This window comes from Corythoichthys intestinalis, chromosome 3 (genome assembly GCF_030265065.1).
Source record: "Corythoichthys intestinalis isolate RoL2023-P3 chromosome 3, ASM3026506v1, whole genome shotgun sequence".
Taxonomy (NCBI): Eukaryota; Metazoa; Chordata; class Actinopteri; order Syngnathiformes; family Syngnathidae; genus Corythoichthys; species Corythoichthys intestinalis.
The window spans coordinates 32244534-32264843 of record NC_080397.1 but is presented as its reverse complement, the minus strand read 5'-3'; the positions used below and the strand labels follow the sequence as shown (position 1 = coordinate 32264843).

The 20310-nt window shown below is 38.7% G+C and overlaps 1 protein-coding gene across 2 annotated transcripts in view; it reads right to left on the bottom strand.

Annotated features, from left to right (window-relative positions):
• The window catches only part of si:dkeyp-14d3.1 (transmembrane protein 132C), a 248783-nt gene that overhangs the window by 86266 nt on the left and 142207 nt on the right, over positions 1-20310 (bottom strand). For both annotated transcript variants that reach the window (XM_057831522.1, XM_057831523.1), the window contains one exon: positions 10283-10469. In XM_057831522.1, coding sequence (XP_057687505.1) covers positions 10283-10469 — 187 coding nt within the window. The remainder of the gene's footprint in view (positions 1-10282; positions 10470-20310) is intronic.

Genomic DNA, 20310 nt, shown 5'->3' with positions numbered 1-20310 from the left:
GCACATATTTTTTTTGCCCAGGTTCTCAGAGGAGGACCTGGAGATGTGACTTGGTCCTCATTGAGCTTGAGAGCCAACCCGCCTGATGCGATAAATTTATGACAAGCTTTACTTAGAGCCAATTAACTTTAATTAATTATATTAACAATTAATGCTGGATTAACATCAACTGGCACAACAAAATTGCCATTACTTTGAAGTGAAATGTAAAGAAATAAACATAAAAGCACCAATTCAAAATAAAGGACATAATGCGGCTCCCACATAAACTCCAAGCCTTTTTAAAAGTGGGATGTCCTCCTCATAAGACCTCATTGAACGTGCATGTTTAGCTTTGTAAAATGCGAGCAAAAACACGTTTGTCAGTGCATGTCGCTGTTCATTACCTTTATTCCGCCCCATTCCGCCACTTGTCCATAGGGCGAGTGGGGTACTGTCTGACATCGATAGTTTGCCTAATTGCCACATGCTCTCTGTTTTTTTCGTGCTTTTCAAAGTTTGGATGGCTGAAATTCTTTGACCCTACATAAAATGCCCTGCTCTTATCGGCGACATTGGGATTCTCACGGCACATTTTGTACCACATTTCCTTGCGAGCATCATTTGCTTCTAGCCATGGTACCTCCTGTAGCCACTTTTCAGCAAAAGTCATTTTTTTCGGTAGCTCCGGTGACGTCTCTGTCGTCTGTCTGTCTTTTGACGGGGGTGGGGGAACACGGAAGTAATTACTCAGTGTGGCCTGCCTCTTCGACATTTTGAGAAGTTATTTTCTCGTGTCCGCCGCAAATACAGTGGTCAGCCATCGGTACGCAAACGCGTATGGAAGCCGTTGAGGGCCAGCGCGTTTGTCTACTTCCAGTACGCATGCGCGCATGCGGACCACTTATGTGCACCCCTGTCTATAGCCATGTTATATCGCTGACTGTTTACTGTAAGTCCCACCTTTGTTTATAGGCCTATGGGCAATTGCCCGCGCTGTGCAGAGTATATCCTAAATAATTGTAAATTGTTGTCATAACATTGATTCCATGGATATTATCTGAAATTGAGGCTTGTAAGTCCCACAGCATAGCAAGTGGGCATTTGCGTGTTGTTTTCGACACCAGTTTTTGCCTGTGTTCCGGGACCTGTGCGTGTCTAGTCATCCCTGCGCTGTCATATGTACTTTGCGTTCCGGCACCATATGATTTACAAATTAAGCACTGATGTAGAGGTACCACTGTAACTTATTTTAGTAAAAGAGAACAATTGTGGCTTATAAAAACCTGCAAGTCTTTAAGACCGAGGTTCCCTTTAAAAGTGATGTTTACCGCAGTAAATAAGTGAACTGGCCTACCTTGTGTTTGTGAGGTCTCCTGCTGTTATTGTTACTCACAGAGGTGGTGGCATTTTGTGTCAAGTTACATGCAAAGTGTAAACACACAGCCCTAATGAGACTTGAGTGTATCTCTAATCAAATTATAAGCGTTTTTAAAGTAAATCTAAAGGAGTGGAGTGAGGCTTGTGTTTATAGACTTCAGAGTACAGTCCGGAGACATTTCTACTGCTATTAGAAAATGTAAAATAAAAATTTGAAAAATACTATTACACACTCCTTACAACATGACAAGAGCTAGGAATACCTGCAGTATAGTTCTGGGCCACATTTTATTGGAAAATTTTGTAGAATCTAGCCAGTAATATGGATCGAATACAGCCGCCCTGGTACCAATTTTGGAGGTGATAACAGGCACCTGGATCCAAATCAAAGTAGGCAAAGAGAATATCAAACCTTTCTGCACATTCACTGTGTATCATCTGTTATAATACACAGGACGCATTATTCATCTTCTTGGAGATTTGCTCCCAGATTATTCTGCCCCTAATTGATTTTGCTAGATTTGGCGAATTGTTTGTAATATCAGATAACTAAGACGGATTATGCCACAGTGATAAAAAACCTGCATGATTTATGGAAAGCCATAAAATCCTTCCTCATTTTGGAATGTGGAAAATAATAAGAGTGAAATAGCAGACACTGTTGGAATTGATTGATGACTATATGTTTGAAACATGGAGGAGTGCGCTATCATTCAAGGAATTCATTCTACAGATACAATAGTGGAATTACTTCTGTGTCTTTTTTTCTTGCAGCATGGTCCCCTAAAGCAAGTAAAATATACACTTTATAAAAGGTGTAGCTTTTTCTCCTTGAGCGGGAAGTCTCGCTTCATTCCATTGCCAACCTCGAGCGAAACCTTTGCTGAAAATGAATTCAAATAACCGTGGCTGATTTTTATTTTTTTTTTAAGCAGCAAATGTGGGTGCATACTATATATTCTTAGAGCGAGGCAAGCAGGCAGTTGATTCATCAGTGACATGAAAGGATGTGAGACAAGCAAGTCGAACGATACAGCATTAAATACGTAGTTTCAATTATCCTGAGAACACATCTGTGATGTGTCACATTCTTCTGTATCCAGGAAGAGCCACCCACGGGCATGTATTATCTTTTTTCTGCTATAGTCACTACTTAATAAATGACACAAAACTTTAGTCAGGTTTGTAGTATGCAGCCCCAAAATAGAAATGAGAAAGGTCTTTTGTTTTAGTAATCAGTGATGATATCTTTGTCTTCATGTGGTCGATAATGCTCATTTTTCATTTGAATCCCCCAAATCAAAATCACAAGCTACACTTCCCTTGATTACTCTGAAAAGCTCCAGTGATGCAACAAATAGGCACATGAAAGCTTCTGTGGTTAATCTATGCCAGGGGTCCCCATCTGCCGGGCCGCAGACTGGTCCCGGTCCGTGGTGTATTTTATACCGGGCCGCACAAAAATAATAATTTATTAACGACCGCATTCTGGCCGAATTAACCCTGTGCCCCTGCTTAACACACCAATAGCCCTGTCTACTCTAGATATAATACTACAGGATAGATTAGAATGTCGTCATAGAAATCCATTGATTGGACTGCAAGCAGTACATCTTGTTTTGTGTATATAATATACCCATGTAAGCTTCTCCTCGATAATACCGTATTACTACGCCGTGGGCGCAGCACATTTGTTCCCGGAAATAATTAGCCCCCACACGAGCGAAGGTGACTGGAAAACAGATGTCTTTGGACATATTTTTTACGGCGAAAAGGGCACCTGACGAGCCAGAAGATGAGCCTACAACCTCGAAGACCCACGAACTGCGAAGGAGTGGATTCGTGACCCGTTTGTGAATAAACCGAGTGATTCGAGCATGTCTGTGCAACAGAAGGATCAGCTTGTAGAGATTGCAAATGACGCCGACCTTAAACGTACATTGGAGACAACAACTCTACCGAGGTTCTGGATTAAAGTAATTCCGGAATATCCTGACATCGCTACGAGAGCATTGAAAACCTTTCTACAATTTCCAACATCGTATCTTTGTGAAGCTGGCTTCTTAATTAATGCTTAACGACAAAGCGAAGCCCTGTGCAGTTGTTGTGTGCAGCTAACATGGCAGGATGTATCTGAGGAGAACTTTTCTACATGTCCTTCTAGAGCTTGGCGGTAAACCGAAAATTTACCGTTACCGAAATTCTTCACGATGACCGACGTAATTTTGACCATGTCGGTAAATTCGGTAATTTATTAAAACAAGAAAATATAGTCTTTTCATCCCGCTTTGACTCTGTGTTGTTCGGCTATGTTCATTCGCCTTTAAGAAAGCAGACAATGTGCTTCCGTATGGAGTCACATGGTTTTCAGGAAGCCAAACAAACAGAAGCCCGGTTGGCTAACGCTACCGGCTAACGCTACAAGTAAACGGGATGGAGTCGGGCTTAAGTTAGCTTCGCCAAACTTTCACCCGACATTAAGTAAACTCTTGGCGGGTTACAGACGGGCTTTCACCCGCTGTCCTCCCTGGTTCTCACGATTTCAGGAGAGGATGCTTTCAGTGCTTTCTTCTGGTAGCCAAGCCACAGGCTAACGCTAGCGGCTAACAGCAACTACAAATGAACGTGATGGAGTCGGATAGCGGCTCTAACCTTGTCGAAACGGCTGAAATTAATGAGTGGACTGGGCACAGACTTCATGTAGCAATCATTATGTCGCGTTATTTGGTGTGTGATTTCTCTGAAAGCTTTCACGATGGTAAAACACTCAGCATAAAGTATAATCCAACAGTGAAGCCTATATATAATATGACAGTTTAATGGCCACAGCTATTTTTCTGTATGTGTTTGCTTTATTCTGCCATCATAAAATCTTAAATGTTTCATTGGCATCAGAGCAATACAGCTTTAATCCAGTTGTGTCTGTGTGGGGGGGTGCATGTATTAAAAAATGTTCTGGGGAAAAAAAAAAGCCTGAAACCTTGACGTAAACACTTGTGTTGAATAATTATGTCACAGCAGTCATTACCAATAAGTTGTCTGAAGTGTACTGTTAAAGCTGCAAGTCATTTGTGTTAGAATGACATGTTTGCACAGTCGTCATTTTTCAAGTCATACAAGCTGTTATAAATGTTCACACTCGAATTCTTATTGTTTACAAGATTTTTTTTAATACTTAATGTTTAGACTGCATGTGCAATTGTTAAATTGAAAGCTGGTAAATAAATTTAATGAGAAACGGTTAATTTGTATTCCATGCATTGATTCAGATTTTCAAATTATATAACAGTCCCCTTGGGCGAATTTATCATCATTTATCGTTATCGAGGTAAATCTGCTCAATTTATCGTGATACGTATTTAAGGCCATATCGCCCAGCCCTATACAGTCCTTCCATGATCAAACGTAAGTTAATATTCCTTTCTTTAAAGAAAGTTTGTAGTTCTTACTTTGGAATCGCTGCATTGGCGGCAGTGTTTAACGTTACGGGCATGCGCAGAACCGCATTGTTGCAATTTTTGATGGGTTGCAAAATTTGTCAGAACTGTCCGTGGTGCAAAAAAGGTTGGGGACCCCTGATCTATGCAACAGACCCTGTTTTACCCTGCTAAGGAAGACGGAGCTACAAGCTTACCCTATGGCTGGAGCATTGGCGGAGTTTGACTTTTGGAGCGGGAGGACACAACATGTTGATGACCCCGAAATGCAGTGTCAGCAATAAAATTAACTTACGAGAATATTTATAATACCGTATTGGCCAGAATATAAGACGGTGTTTTTTTGCATTGAAATAAGACTGAAAAAGTAAGGGTCGTCTTATATTCGTGGTCTAGACATTATACCCATTCACGACGCTAGATGGCGCCAGATATCATTGAAGCGATGTTCTGTCATGACAGATCTCAGCTACTCTCAAGTTTAACCAGTTTGCATTATTGTATTGCCATTGTATTTCCTTATTCAGATGTGTTTCAAGACTACAGTTACAGTTAGACTTCACTTTGATGGTTAATATAGTTATTGCAATTTTGTTCTTTTATCACAATAGATTGGTTTATTTACATTTCAAAAACCAGAATGAAGAAGCAGAATTACGAATGTGATTGCACTTTAATTTACATATTTAAATGTTCAGATATTAAGATTTGAATGAGGCAAAATAACACGCTTTTTCTCTCAAATATATTGTTATAATCATTTGTTTCAGATGTACTGTAATTATTTTCTGTATAAAAAATAATTTGGTGTTCAAAAAGTCTTTTTTCAAACTTGAGTCTTGAAAAAGAGGAGGTCGTCTTAAAATCAGGGCCGTCTTACATTCGGGCTAATACGGGAATAAGTTAAAAATGAGCGTTTTTTTTTTTTTTGTTTGTTTCCCATCATTTTTGAGGGGGATTCTAAATCAGGGTGCTTAGGACAGTTATAATTTTCGCCAAGATGGTCATCCATTGAATATGTTACGGCCGCCTGTGGTGGCTGTGTTGTACAATTAGCATTTTTAGTGGGGCAGATTGAAACTCTGCTCACCATTTCGGCGGTGCTCTCTGACGTTTCATGGTCCACATTTTCAATCATTGGTGCTCAGTAGTTGTTGTCGCTTATGAAAGCTTAGGTTTGAAAAAATTATGTATATCCATCTTGCCTCTTCGGTCCTCAGATGGTTTTAGCTAACCAAAGCAAATGACGGTGCTGATCACATGATCTGTCAGAAAAATAATTTTTACCCATTATTAATTATTTTTTGTTCATTTCATTCATTTCATTAATTTTTGTTGTTTTATTGCCAATTACATGCAATGACACATGTAAAGTTTATGGTCAAAATTCACGGCCACACATGTTTTTCTGCCATTTAAAATGAATGTAAAATTTGGACGTGCATAGCCGTCAATGGCATAGCCTGACTTGTGGTTCAGTTGAATGTCAATACGCTGTAATGTAAAGTCTATGGTCAAAAATCACAGCCACACGTCTTTCTACCATTTAAAATGAAAGTAAAATTTGGACGTGCATAGCTGTCAATGGCAGAGCCTTACTTGGGAGCCAGTTGAATGTCAATGTGCTCTAATTTAAAGTGTATGGTCAAAAATCACAGCCACACGTTTTTCTGCCATTTAAAATGAAAGTCAAATTTGGACGTGCAGAGCCATCGATGGCATGGACTTGTATGGCCTGCAAAACAGCCATATACCCCCAAAAATGCCATACACCCCCCCACAAACCAAAATGCATTTTGCCACATACGCAAAAAAATGCCACATGGCGAGAAAAAAAAAATGCCACATGGCAAAAAACTTTTTGCCACATGGCAAAAAAATGTTGCCCCTTCTGATTTTCTGCCTGGACCAAAAGCAGAGACTTTTTTCCCAATTTTGTGATGATACAACCACAGAATTCTCTTTTAATGCCTGGTTAGTGTGACCAATTGATTAATTTAATAGATTATATACAGTATATAATATAATATATATATATTGGGGTCAGTTATTTTTAAAAGCAATTTACTGCAATATTATTCAATATTTGCCAAAGGGGCATGCTTGCCCTACCAGTGATAAGTATTGTATTTATGAATCTACAATTAGAGAAAATGGAAATTAAAATTAATTGAATTTATTAGCAATAAATTTCAACACATTGATGGTTATCCATAATCCAGTTCCTGAATTTTCTTGTATATTATCCTACCAACTGAGCAAAGTGTCCAAAAAAGGTGTGTCTGTGGGAGGAGGGCTTTCCAGATTACGTCAAGTTGTTCTCCTCATGGCCTATGCCACACCCTTCCACAAGGTATGTGGAAACTGATAAAATGTTGCTTGTGTGAGATACCAAAGCAATCATTTGTTTTTAGTTAAGAAAACAATGCACAAAACATTTTCCTATTTTCTGACATGTGGGCCAAACCTGTAAGTAAATTACAGGGCGTACTCACACCAGGAAAGACCATAGTTTTTTTTTTTTTTTTTTTTTTTTTTAGTTACTTTGATGGGTTTCCTTTTCACATTGCAATTTGAGAAAGCGACCCAAGATTTGACAACAAGCCTTGCATCATCAAATCATTGGACAAAACTGTCTTGGCAGGTTAACATGGTAAAATGCGGAAGTAAACAATCGTGGAGCTCCAGAGTACTGCAAACGTGCACGTAATGATTTATCTCCTTACAAGTGTTTGCGGGAAATTTGGAGCATCAGACACCTTTGATGCCACGTTCATTTTACAACTACAATGGACATTCCGCTCCTCATTGCTCCACATTGAACCCCGACTCATATTATCCGACGTACTGCTAACCACAGACTGTGATGCTAACCAAACAAATTTTCCTTGCTACGGAAGCCTGTTACATGCAAAAAAGTATGTGATTTCAGCTATGTGCTGTTGCTTTCACACCAATAGCAAACCGCAACACGGTGCGCTTCGAAGCGAACTGGGACCACCTCTCCGGCGAGGTCTCGGACCAGCCGTTTGGTCCGCACCAGAGTTCGCTGGTTTGTATTCACACCAGCCCAATAGGTGCGCACTACGAACTTTTTTAGTTTGGTCCGGACCAAATTGAGCAGGTGTGAATATCCCCATACATAGACTTCACTATCAGTTGACAGGAAACGGGGCGTGAGGCTGTTCCATAGGGGGTCTATTTAAAAAAAAACTTTGATATTTATTATTATTATTATTTTTATAAAATATTTTCAAAACCAAAGCCGCCAGCGACCTAAAACCAAACCAGGCACCTTGAGCAGCGGCATCAAAAAAATTAAAAGTCGTTTCCTAATAAAATCCAGATGAATAATTTTTTTATATAACAAACTTAAAATGGCTATAAAATTCTCGGATTTTACGCTAGATGCACAAAAATCACCAAATGCAGAGATAATATCCTATATTTTCAGCATCAATAGAAATATTTAACATATCAAATAAGTTTTTGCCCAAAATAGTGACTTAAATATTTTCTATTTAGTGCAATTTTTACTTAAATTTTCAACAGCTAATAAATCACTCAATTTTCACATCAGAAACCTAATAATTGAGGAAAGCATGCAGAACAATCTTAATTTTCCTTAACAAAAGCAAAATTTGCATTTTTCTATTTACTATCACAACTTATTTACAGTGTATCACAAAATGGTAAATGGTGTTATACTTATATAGCGCTTTTCCACCTTTCAAGGTGCTCAAAGCGCTTTACACTATCTCGCCATTCACCTACTGGTGACACAGCACCAGGAGTAACGTGGGGTTCAGTATCTTGCTCAAGGATACTTAGGCGAGTTCATCAGGGCGAAGAATCGAACCCACAGCCTCTGGGTTGGGGGACAACTACTCTACCACTGAGCCACGCCACCCCACGGAAAAGTGAGTATACCCCTCGCATTTCTGCAGATATTTAAGTATATCTTTTCATGGGACAACACTAAAAAACATAACACTTTGACACAATGAAAAGTAGTCTGTGTGCAGCTTATATAATAGAGTTAATTTATTTTCCCCTCAAAATAACTCAAAATATAGCCATTACTATCCAAACCCCTGGCAACAAAAGTGAGTACACCCCTTAGTAAATACGTACATCCCTAAATATCCAAATTGAGTACTGCTTGTCAATTTCCCTCCAAAATGTCATGTGACTCGTTACAGGAGTGCGGTCAGCATTGCTGCAGAGAAGAGATGGGGGGTCAGCCTTTTAGTGCTCAGACCATACGCCGCCTCTACATCAAATGGTGTGCATGACTGTCATCCCAGGAGGAAGCCTCTTCTGAAGATGGTACACAAGAAAGCCCGCCCATCTCATCAGACCATGGGACATGGTTCCAGTAATCCATGTGCTTTGCTGACATGTCTTCAGCAAACTATTTGCGGGCTTTCTTACTCAATTACATTTAGGGATGTATGTATTTACTAAGGGGTGTACTCACTTTTGTTGCCAGGGGTTTAGATATTAATGGCATATTTTGAGGGGGAAATAAATTCACTCTATTATATAAGCTGCACACAGACTACTTTTCATTGTGTCAAAGTGTCGGTGTTGTCCCATGAAAAGATATAGTTAAATATCTGCAGAAATGCGAGGGGTGTACTCACTTTTGTGATACACTGTAGGTTGAATTCCGATGTCACTATTGCCTCAGCACGTCGCACGGCTACCTGGACTTCGTCGTTTTAGATTGAAATGTTACATACAATAAATAAAAAGTAAAAAATAAAACGTAAAAGCCGATATTTTTTTGTATGGACGCAGAAACGTCTGAATTGCTATTTTTTCTGCCAAAAAAATGGGAAGTTGGCCGACAATTACCTGATTATTTGAAAGTAAATTTACGCTATTGTGTATGGATAATAAATCCAACATGGCGGCCATCACAAAACAAAGAGCTTTTTCGGTTGAAAATCCTTGTCAACTAATGCGTAAATCCCGGAACTTCTTAGATATGAACGTAAAACAGTCTAGGGTCTTGATTAAAAGCAAAAAAAAAAAACGGTTATCATTCTTTTTACGTGAATATTTCAAGCTAAAGTTACGTACATTTTTTTCCATTCATTTTTTTCCACAACGTTTCAAAGTGAATACATGGTGCTATTTCATATAATAATTACCTTGATTCCTCAACCAAATCACTCCTGAGACACTCCTGCCAGCTTGTATGCGCTAAAAGCTTACGTCCTGTTTCCACCTAAATCCGGCGTTAGAACGCAGTGTGTCTGAGTTTATCGCAGTGAAAGCTGCCACAACGCTCCGTCTGGCCCGGCCCCCTACGAGAAACCGTAGCGTAATGTCTGTAGGAGCTGTCTCGTCAACCGATAGTGAAGATTACCCATTAAATGTCCACTCAGCTAAATTAAGGTGTGCATATTATGTGGTTTTTAGTCACATTCTGAAAGGGTCATTCTGTATTTGTGTGCGTCTCTCAGGGGTCACCTCACCATGGCCAAAGGCATGATGCCTGCTAAATCCTCTTGCGCCAGTCGGATCTCCGTGTCGGCCTCCTGCGTGGCAGAGTGGCTGGCCGGGTATTCCACCTGCCACGTCATCCAGCGGCTGCCCAGCAGCTCTGGGAAACTCTCAATCTTCAGATCTACCTGTAAAACCCTCTGAGGTCCCATGTCCTCCCTACAGAGTGCAGAAAAGAGACGTTACCTGTTAATAATTAGGCAGATTCCTGGGATGTAAAAGATGAGCAAAGGTGTGTGAGTGTGGGTGCACGAGTTTCTTCAACCCACACACTGCCCTAATGATGACAAACGGTAGACGCCGGGTGCAATCTGTGACATTTTCCCAAGAGAGATTCTTCCAAATGTCAAGTCCCTTTGTGTTTAACTCTCAGGACAGTGTTCTACTTTGTGGCATTATATCACCTTTCTATTCTTTTCTGTTCACATTTAATCAAGGCTGATGTGCACTGTAAACATTGCAAATTGTGCTCTTCAAAGTAGTACTTTCCCACTTGTTGTTACCCCCTAAAAGTCAATGCCTGACCAAGTTGTCACAGGTGCTCGTTTGCCATAGAGAGTGTAAATACACCTTTGTACAATCTCCGACTGCCCTGAATTGTTATAAATTAGACACATTGAGGGCACTGATAATAAAAATCACCTTAGTGCTATAAGTCTTTGGTGTTAAACAGCCCAAAGACGGGAAAGGTCAGCATTAAATAAGGGTTAGGGGAAACTATGGCACAAGATACTGTATGTTGCCATTGTTGTTAAAGGGCCAACTCATTTCATGCACATTGTTTACAAAAGTGACAGCTGTTACAAGAAATGTGAATGCCGGGAACTGCAGTTTAAGAGTAGAAATGGCAAAGGAAATAAGCACATACTGTAAGTATTAGTATCACATCACTTATCAGTGCAATGACAAACAAATATTCCCTGTGGGGCTTTATATGGACAAGATCAGACATTAAGTGCTTTGATATATCATAGCTTTTCTGTATGAGCTTATCTTTCATTTCTCTTCCAGGGAGGTATATTTATTAGAATACATCAGTAGTAAATCATGTAGCTGTACCAGAACCTTGTTTGAGGATATGTAAGTTGACAAGAACATCAGCAATCATTATGCAATCACAGGTTATACCATTTTACTCATAAAATTAAAACAAAATAAATGGATATGGTTGAAAACACTCAGGTGACTTGAAGTTCTGCTCTGAAACCCCCATTTTGGCCAAATTTCAAAATGGTCCGATATGCATGTGTGATACATCATTGTAAAGCTTAAAATCTCAATTTTCTGGGGGAAGAAAAATTTTGAACAAGAGGGCATTTAAAAAATATATTTTTTAAACACCTAAATTCTTACTCGAGGTGAGAGCATGAGAGAGCATAATTAAAGACACCATGATTTTAACAGGATAATATTGCATTCTTACCTTATTTCAATCCAAAAACTCTGTGTAGCATGTATCACCGAGTGTCAAGACACAGCTGTGAATGGCCACAGCCGGACTTTTTGGGGATTTTATGGGTGAAACACGGTAATATAACAAGGGCCGCGATGCAGGATTCGCAGACATCAAGGAGTGGTCAAGATTTTCTTTTTCAAATATTTACCCTTTTAAATGTTTTTTTTTTTCAATTTTTCTTTGTTTGGATCAATTATTTATCATTTAAAATATCAGGGAAAATGCGACAGTAACAAAAAAACAAATACAATTAAACGATAGTTTTGAGGTAGCTATCCGTGACCTATTTACAGACACTATTTTTTTTCATTGTGAGGTAATTTGTTTAAAATTAGAAAATATGTGAGTGAATCATTTTTTTAAGTCTTTTTTTTTTTTTTTTTAAACGAAATCAATTAATGATTCTAAGCTAAAAAATGCTCATTTCAAATAATAAATACAATTACTTTACTTCTTTTTATGTCTGGGTTGAAACAAAAGCGGTTGCGCGGTGTCTGTAAATGGGGGGTCTCCAGGGTAAAACGGACAAATTAAAAATGGCTTGGGGAAGTACCAGGGGTTTTGGTGCTCCCCTAATCTTACCAAGGGTGCCCCTTTTGGGATCACCCCCAATCCTAGCCTAGCCTTTGTTTTGTTAATGGGGCCATTACTGATGCACCGCCGGCCGCATCCCATTTCTATTTTTCTACCCCTACCCCTTGGCCCTTCAAATGGAGCAATAAGGGGTAGGGCTTGAAATGTCAGCCCTACGAAATGGGAGACCCCTTCACACTCACATACGTCATAAATCCGTTCGGCCTGTTGATACGTAACCAAAAGCGACGATAAAAAGTGCAAAACTGAAAAACAAAGCAAATATTACACATGAAGAAACACAATGAACAATGAACTAACATTACAATTAGTGGTGTCCTTTTTTTATTTATTACACCCCTAATTAGTGCACTTTTTATCGTGATTAATCTTTTTGAACTCTTACTTTTCTGACTGAAGAAAACACATTGAGAGTAGATAATACTGGTCATCAGCTGTTAGAATATTATTTGGATGCATCAAGCTTGTTTCATTTAATTTAAGCAAAGCAAACAAAACAAACACTTGTAACTAACAGAAGGGTCCACAACACATGCACATAGATGTGGAGCACTAGTTCAGTTTAATTTAATTTGGTTTCAAATTAAATGTAATATTTACACCATTGTATGAAACCTGAATGATAGTTTGTTTCTGAACCAAGAGTGGTATTTACACATTTTGCATATTTTTTCCAGCAATTTCATGTGTGGTGCTTTTCTTTTTACCACTGTTGCTTGGTGTGCTTAGTTGTAGTATTTCTAAATATCTATGTATATCAATGTATATCCACAGCAAATTGTTAATATATCTTTTCAAAAATGTTTTTTAACCTGTAGAGGGTATACAAACAAATACATTTGAATAAATTAGAATTATTCAAATAATAATATTAAAATATCCTCAGAAGTTTAGCAGTTTAGTGTCAAGTAAGAAGTAACGGTGTCTGAAAGTAGCCTGACTCAGGAAGGTTTCATCCAAATAATATTCTAACAGCTGATGACCAGTGTTATCTACTCTCACTGTGTTTTCTTCAGTCAGAAAAGTAATTGTTAAAAAAGATTAATCACGGTAAAAAGTGCACTAATTAGGGGTGTAATAAATTAAAAAAAAGGACAGCACTAATTGTAATGTTAGTTCATTGTCCATTGTGTTTCTTCATTTGTAATGTTTGTTTAGTTTTTCAGTTTTGCTAAATGCACAAGTGCACTTAGTGCATTTTTTATCGTCGCTTTTGATTACGTAACAACTGGCCGAACGGACTTATGACGTACGTGAGTGTGAAGGGATGTCCAAATTCGTAGGGCTGACGTTTCAAGCCCTACCCCTTATTGCGCCATTTGAAGGGCCAAGGGGCAGGGGTAGAAAAATAGAAATGGGATGCGGCCGACGTGTCCTTCCTCGGTGCATCAGTAATGGCCCCATTTACAAAACAAAGGCTAGTGTTAATGCGCCATGAAACTGCTAAGGCAGCATACAGACATATAGTTCTGTCAAACACAACAGTTCTTTTGGCTTAAATACAGCAGTTTATTTTAAAGAGGGGTGCAAGAGCAAAAACGGCTTTTTCAGCCTTGTCTGTGTTTTCCGCCATATATATATATATATATATATATATATATATATATATATATATATATATATATATATATATATATATATTAGGGCTGTCAAAATTATCGCATTAACGGGCGTTAATTAATTTTTTAAATTAATCCCGTTAAAATATTTGACGCAATTAACGCACTATGCCCGCTCAGACAGATTTAAATGTCAGTACAGTGAAAGGCCAACTTGTTAATTGTGTTTTATGGAGTTTTTCCGCCCTCTGCTGGCGCTTGGGTGTGACTTGCATATGTTATGTGGCGTAATGTCGCCCTCTGCTGGCGATTCAGTGCAGCGGATTATTTGGGTTTCGGCGCGCTTTTCTGACGTGATTATATGTCGACGTGAACTCACACTAATAGACAGTGCTATAGACCCTACTCACGTGACGTCACAGCCATGCCCCCGCGCCATGTTGTCCGGATACTAGTCATGTTAATGCATTAGCGCTTCGTAAATTCCTCCTATTATGGCGTGTTTTTCTGCTCGTTAACATTAATAATCAAAATGGTGAAGTTGTGTGTGGCGGTCGGTTGCAAAAACAGAGAAGATAGACGGAGAGACTTGAATTTTTACCGTATTCCGAGAGACCCGGAGAGGAGACCGAGATTGACTGCTGCAATTCGACGAGAAAACTGGGCTCCAAACGACTACCACAGATTATGTAGTAGTCATTTCATATCTGGTAAGACGCATTTAGTATATATTTAGAGGGTTTTGGGCTGACAACCACTATTAAGATCATTGCTAGGCTAATCGCCGACAACATACACGTATGTATGTAGTGAGTGCTATTGCTAAACCATATAAACATTAAAAGCCTTAACTCCATTGACAAACGACATGAAATACATTAGACTTGACAGTGGATGTTAGCAAGAACAAAAGATTTTGAATTGAAAATTTCGTAACTCACCTTCCGAGCACAAGATTCCTGCCGAATTTTCGTGTACGAGGACCTGTTTCACCCAACCAGCAACGTAGCATTTATAAGCCTCCAAGCTCTTAAAGTTTTTCAAACTTTCGTGAGAATAGGCTGATTTTGTGTGGACAAGATAGTTGTAAATATCAGGATATCAGATGTCAGGCGAAGCCAGCAGGTCGAAAAACATCGATTTAGGCATCAAATACGGATCTGGCGAATGGATAAACGGAAGCTTTTCCACGTAACGCCTTTTATGCAACGCATCCAATGAGTTTACAGCGTCAGATAACACCGGGGCTTCCATGAATTGCTCTATAACTTGCTCGACTAATTGAAAACAATGAGAATAGGTCTAAAAAAGAGGTACAATATGGCGGCCGGAAACAGCGACACGCCCATTTTGTGACGTAGGTGAGTAGGGTCTATTCAGACCAGCTAACGTCCACATCCAGTATTCAGTGGCAGTTCTCATAGCCCCATAACACTGTTTGTGTCTAATACATGCATCGCTTGTGAGTTATATTCCTCCTTTGTTTATATTCATGAGCATTAGATAGTTATTGATGATGTGTATTTAAATTTGTTCACATATATGGTGAAATGCAGTTACATTGTTAGATGCTTGTGAGCTAATTGGCTAGTGCTACTGCTCAAATGGACACGTGTGTGTACATTTTATGTTATTTTGTGATTTATGCAAGTTATTGACACATTGCCTTGTTATTTTCAGTTTTACAAAAATATAAGAAACGTGCTCCTGTCAAAAAGAGATGACTTCAGTAAAGCCCATGCAACTTTGCCACACCGTCTGATTTCTTTTTGGAACTTATGTTCGCTATCTGTCAATTTGTGTACTCACACACATTGAGGACAGAATAGGGCTACTAGTTTATTTTTTGATTGAAAATTTTCAATCCCGGGCTTCGGCCTTCCTGTGTGGAGTTTGCATGTTCTCCCCGTGCCTGCGTGGGTTTCCTCCGGGAAATCCGGTTTCCTCCCACATCCCAAAGACATGCATGGTAGGCTGATTGAACACTCTAAATTGTCCGTAGGTATGAGTGTGTGCGTGAATGGTTGTATGTCTCCTTGTGCCCTGCGATTGGCTGGCAACCAGTTCAGGGTGTCCCCTGCCTACTGCCCGTAGTTGGCTGGGATAGGCTCCAGCACCTCCGCGACCCTCGTGAGGAAAAAGCGGCATGGAAAATGAATGAATGAATGAATTTTACAAATTTTATTAAAACGAAAACATTAAGAGGCGTTTTAATATAACATTTTATCCATGGATCACTTTAACAGAATGTTAATAATGTTAATGCCATCTTGTGGATTTATTGTTATAATAAACAAATACAGTCCTTATGTACCGTATGTTGAATGTATATATCCATCTTGTCTTATCTTTCCATTCCAACAATAATTTACAGAAAAATATGGCATATTTTATAGATGGTTTGAATTGCGATTAATTGCGATTAATTACGATTAATTAATTTTTAAGCTGTAATTAACTCGATTAAAAATTTTAATCGTTTGACAGCCCTAATATACATATATATATATATATATATATATATATATATATATATATATATATATATATATATATATATATATATGTATGTATATATCAGTGAGATATTTCAAAGAGTTGTGTAATTCTTGTAAGCCTAATTTTTTCCCCTTAACCAGTATTATCTAATTATTGTAGTGTTCTCTGTTTCTTTTTTCTAATGGATCTTACGTCATAAAGTATTGTAGGAGATTAAGAAAATAGAATAATGAATATTTCCACAAGTACGAAATGAAAATTCAAGGAAAAAATAGAAGTACATTTGGGCTCTATCTTCAGGTTGAGGCATACAAAATGTTAATGTCATGAAGAGAGGAAACTCACATTTTGAACATCCTGGAAAGACAACAGTGCAAATGTACTTTGTAACATCTTAAATTATAGATGGAGTCCTAAAACACAAAAATGATAAATAATAGAAAATGTTTTGTTCTTGTAGATTCACATACTGTACACTAATTTCACATGATTCTCATACTGCTCAGACTTCCTTTATGGGAGTGAAAGATCTGCTAGGCAATGGAGCAGGAAAAACAATATTTCACATACAACAGGAAGTGTATAAATAATAAAGATAGCATGCAAATAACTTGTGTCACATTTCATAACAGCACAGTGATTAGAGAATAGTGGACCGTTGTGCGACCTCACAGGCTTATATAACTGCTCCACAACGGCGCAAAAGCGACAGATGATGCCCTATGCTTGTAGACCAGCTAAAGCCAGAAGGTTTGTCAAGCAAAAAAACGTGTCTGGAAATAAACCTATGAGCACTACTCAGTTGCTAAAACCTGTGTTAACCATCAGCTCGAATGCCCTACTTTCTCCAGGACATGTACACATAGGCTGATTTGCTTAATACCACACAGGCAAAACAAGAAAAGCCAAATGGGAAGAACAAAGAGGTTACATTTGACTATAACGTATTGTTTGCTTTTTGGTTTTTTTTTATGGCGGGGGTGGGAGTTGTTTAGCTAACAATGAAATGAATCAGCATCTACTTTAAATTAGTTTTGAGCAATTGAATCACAATCGTACAAGTACATAAAAGGTTTGTGACATCATCTCCCGATGAAAGGGTATTTCTGTCAAAACATTGTGGTCTCACTTCTCTATCAATAATATCAATATTAACATATTGTTTTGTCAAAATTCAAATGTGTGATTGTAAACTCAAGACTTTCAAAGACTTCTTAATGCTGTTTGAAATTGAATGTAAGACCAACTCGACAACAAACCAAATTTGAAGAAAAGAAAAAAAACACCACGAGACTACGCAGTCATTGCTAAATGTCACGCCCAGCCGCATGACATACCTAGAAGTGAAGCCAAACAACGCATAGAATCGGGAAGTATATTGACTTAATTGTATCTGTTTTGTTGTTAACCACAAAATTTTAAAAAAATCTTGCAATAGACCTGCACAGTGAAGATTCTTGCTGAATTTTATTGTTTTGTCAACACCATTGTTTCGTTCTGCTTGCGTGAAATCTCACGAGAACCATCGAGATCGGCACCATATCGCTGCCAGAAACCATAGCTGTGATCTATGATGTAATCACATTTAATATGGTAAATGTTGGTTGTTTGAATAAATAAAATCTTGTATGTTTACAATTGGAAGATTTTTGCGAGTTGGATTTAAGACATTTAATATTAATTAAGACCTTATTTTGAAAATGACTATTTCAATGCCTTCAAGAATTTTCAAGGATCTGCGGGAACTCTGTTATTTATTTGTTCATAAATACTGTACACATAGTGAGGAGCATAAGTATTTGCACCCCTTGTGATTTTGCAAGTTCACGCACTTAGAAAATAGGTAGAGGTCTGAAATTTTAATCATAGGTGCATTTCCTTTTATAGAGACATAATCCCCCCCCCCCCCCCCCCAAAAAAAAAATCGGAACTTACATTGTATGATTTTTCAATAATTTATTTGTAATTTTCTGAGGTTCATAAGTATTTGTACCCCTGAGAAAATCAGTGCTAATATTTAGTGCAGAAGCCTTTGTTTGCAGTCACAGAGGCCAGATGCTTTCTGTAGTTGTTCACCAGGTTTTCACGTATGGAAACAGGGATTCTGGCCCATTCCTCCACAAAAATCTTCTCTAGATCTTTCAGGTTTTGGGGCTGTCATTGAGAAACATGAAGTTTCAGCTCCATCCAAAGGTTTTCTATTAGATTGAGGTCTGGAGACTGACTAGGCCACTCCAGAACCTTGATATGCTTTTAACGAAGCCAATCATTGGTTATTCTGGCTGTCTCCTTCGGGCCATTGTCATGTTGGAAGACACAGTCACAACCCATTTTAGATGCTCTAACTGAGGGAAGGAGGTTATTAAAAAAAAATCTCACCATACATGGCACCGGTCGTCTAGTCCCATATGCAGAAAAACACCCCGAAAGCATGATGCTACCATCCCAATGCTTCACAGTAGGGACGGTGTTCTTGGGTTGGTACTCATCATTCTTCTTCCTCCAAACACTATGAGTGGAATTAAGACCAAGAAGTTCCATTTTGATCTCATATGACCACATGACTTTCTCTCATGACTCCTCTGGATCATCCAAATGGTCATTGGCAAACTTTAAACAGGCCTGGACATGTGCTGGTTTAAGCAGGGGAACCTTCCATGATGATTTTAAACCATGAAGTCTTAATGTATTACCAACAGTAACCTTGGAAATGGTGGCCCCAGTTGTTTTAAGGTAATTGATCAGCTCCGTCTGTGTAGTTCTTGGCTAATTCCTCACCATTCTCAGGATCATTGACACCACACGAGGTAGATCTTGCATAGAACTCCAGTCTGAGAGAGATTGACAGTCATGTTTAGCTTCTTCCATTTTCTAGTAATTGCTCCAAAGGTGGATCTTATATCACCAAGCTACTTGGCAGCTGCCCCGTAATCCTGTCCAGCCTTGTAGAGGCCTACAATTCTGTCTCTGGTGTCTTTGGACAGTTCTTTGGTCTTGCCCAGGGTAGCAGTTGGATTATGACTGACTGTGGGGTGCACAGGTGACAATTGTGAGCTCAAACGGGAGGTGGGTGGATTGTTACTCAAGGGGTGAAGGTGGACTTTTTTTAAGGTCGACTGAAAACTCGTTGAGTGTCACAATTATTGCTGACTCTCAGGGGTATAAATACTCATGAACCCCGGTAAATTACAAATACATTATTAAAAAAAAAAAAATCACACAGTTTGATTTCTGGATTTTTTTTTTCTCTCTGAGTGGAAATGCATCTATGACTGAATTGATTGAAAGTGGATGAACTTGCGAAATCACAAGGGGTGCAAATACTTTTGCTCCTCACTGTACATAGACTACAAACTGTATACACACACTACATAAAAATCTGTATGTTCAGGGACTGGATAATGTGAGTGTACTGTAAAATGGGCATTCTACAGTAGCTGATGCCAAACACGCATACAACTTGCATTGTAATGGACCATTTCTGTGCAGAGAGATTTCTTTCAGTGACATTCCTTGATTTTAGAACAGGTTTAGCTCAAACGCACATTGAATTGGCCACAAATAGAAACAAAGTGTGCTGCTCAAAAACTGTGTTGTTGCTTTCAGCTTGTCACACTTTAAAAGTGCATATGACACCAAAAAGCATGCCTCTTTCATCTTTCATGCGGTGCTTTATGCTCTTCAATGAACTGGACCGCTTGGATGTGTGTGGAAGCGATTGTTTTTTTATATTCAATTTTTTAATCCCGCGCCATGGAAATGAGTGACTTCTGTCTTCAGTCTTGGGTTTAGGACGAATGTGAATGTGACGTCACCCGGGTCAGCATCTTACAATACAGCATTGCGTTATAGCATCCAGATGGACTGCGGATTCAGTTGATTTGGCAGATTA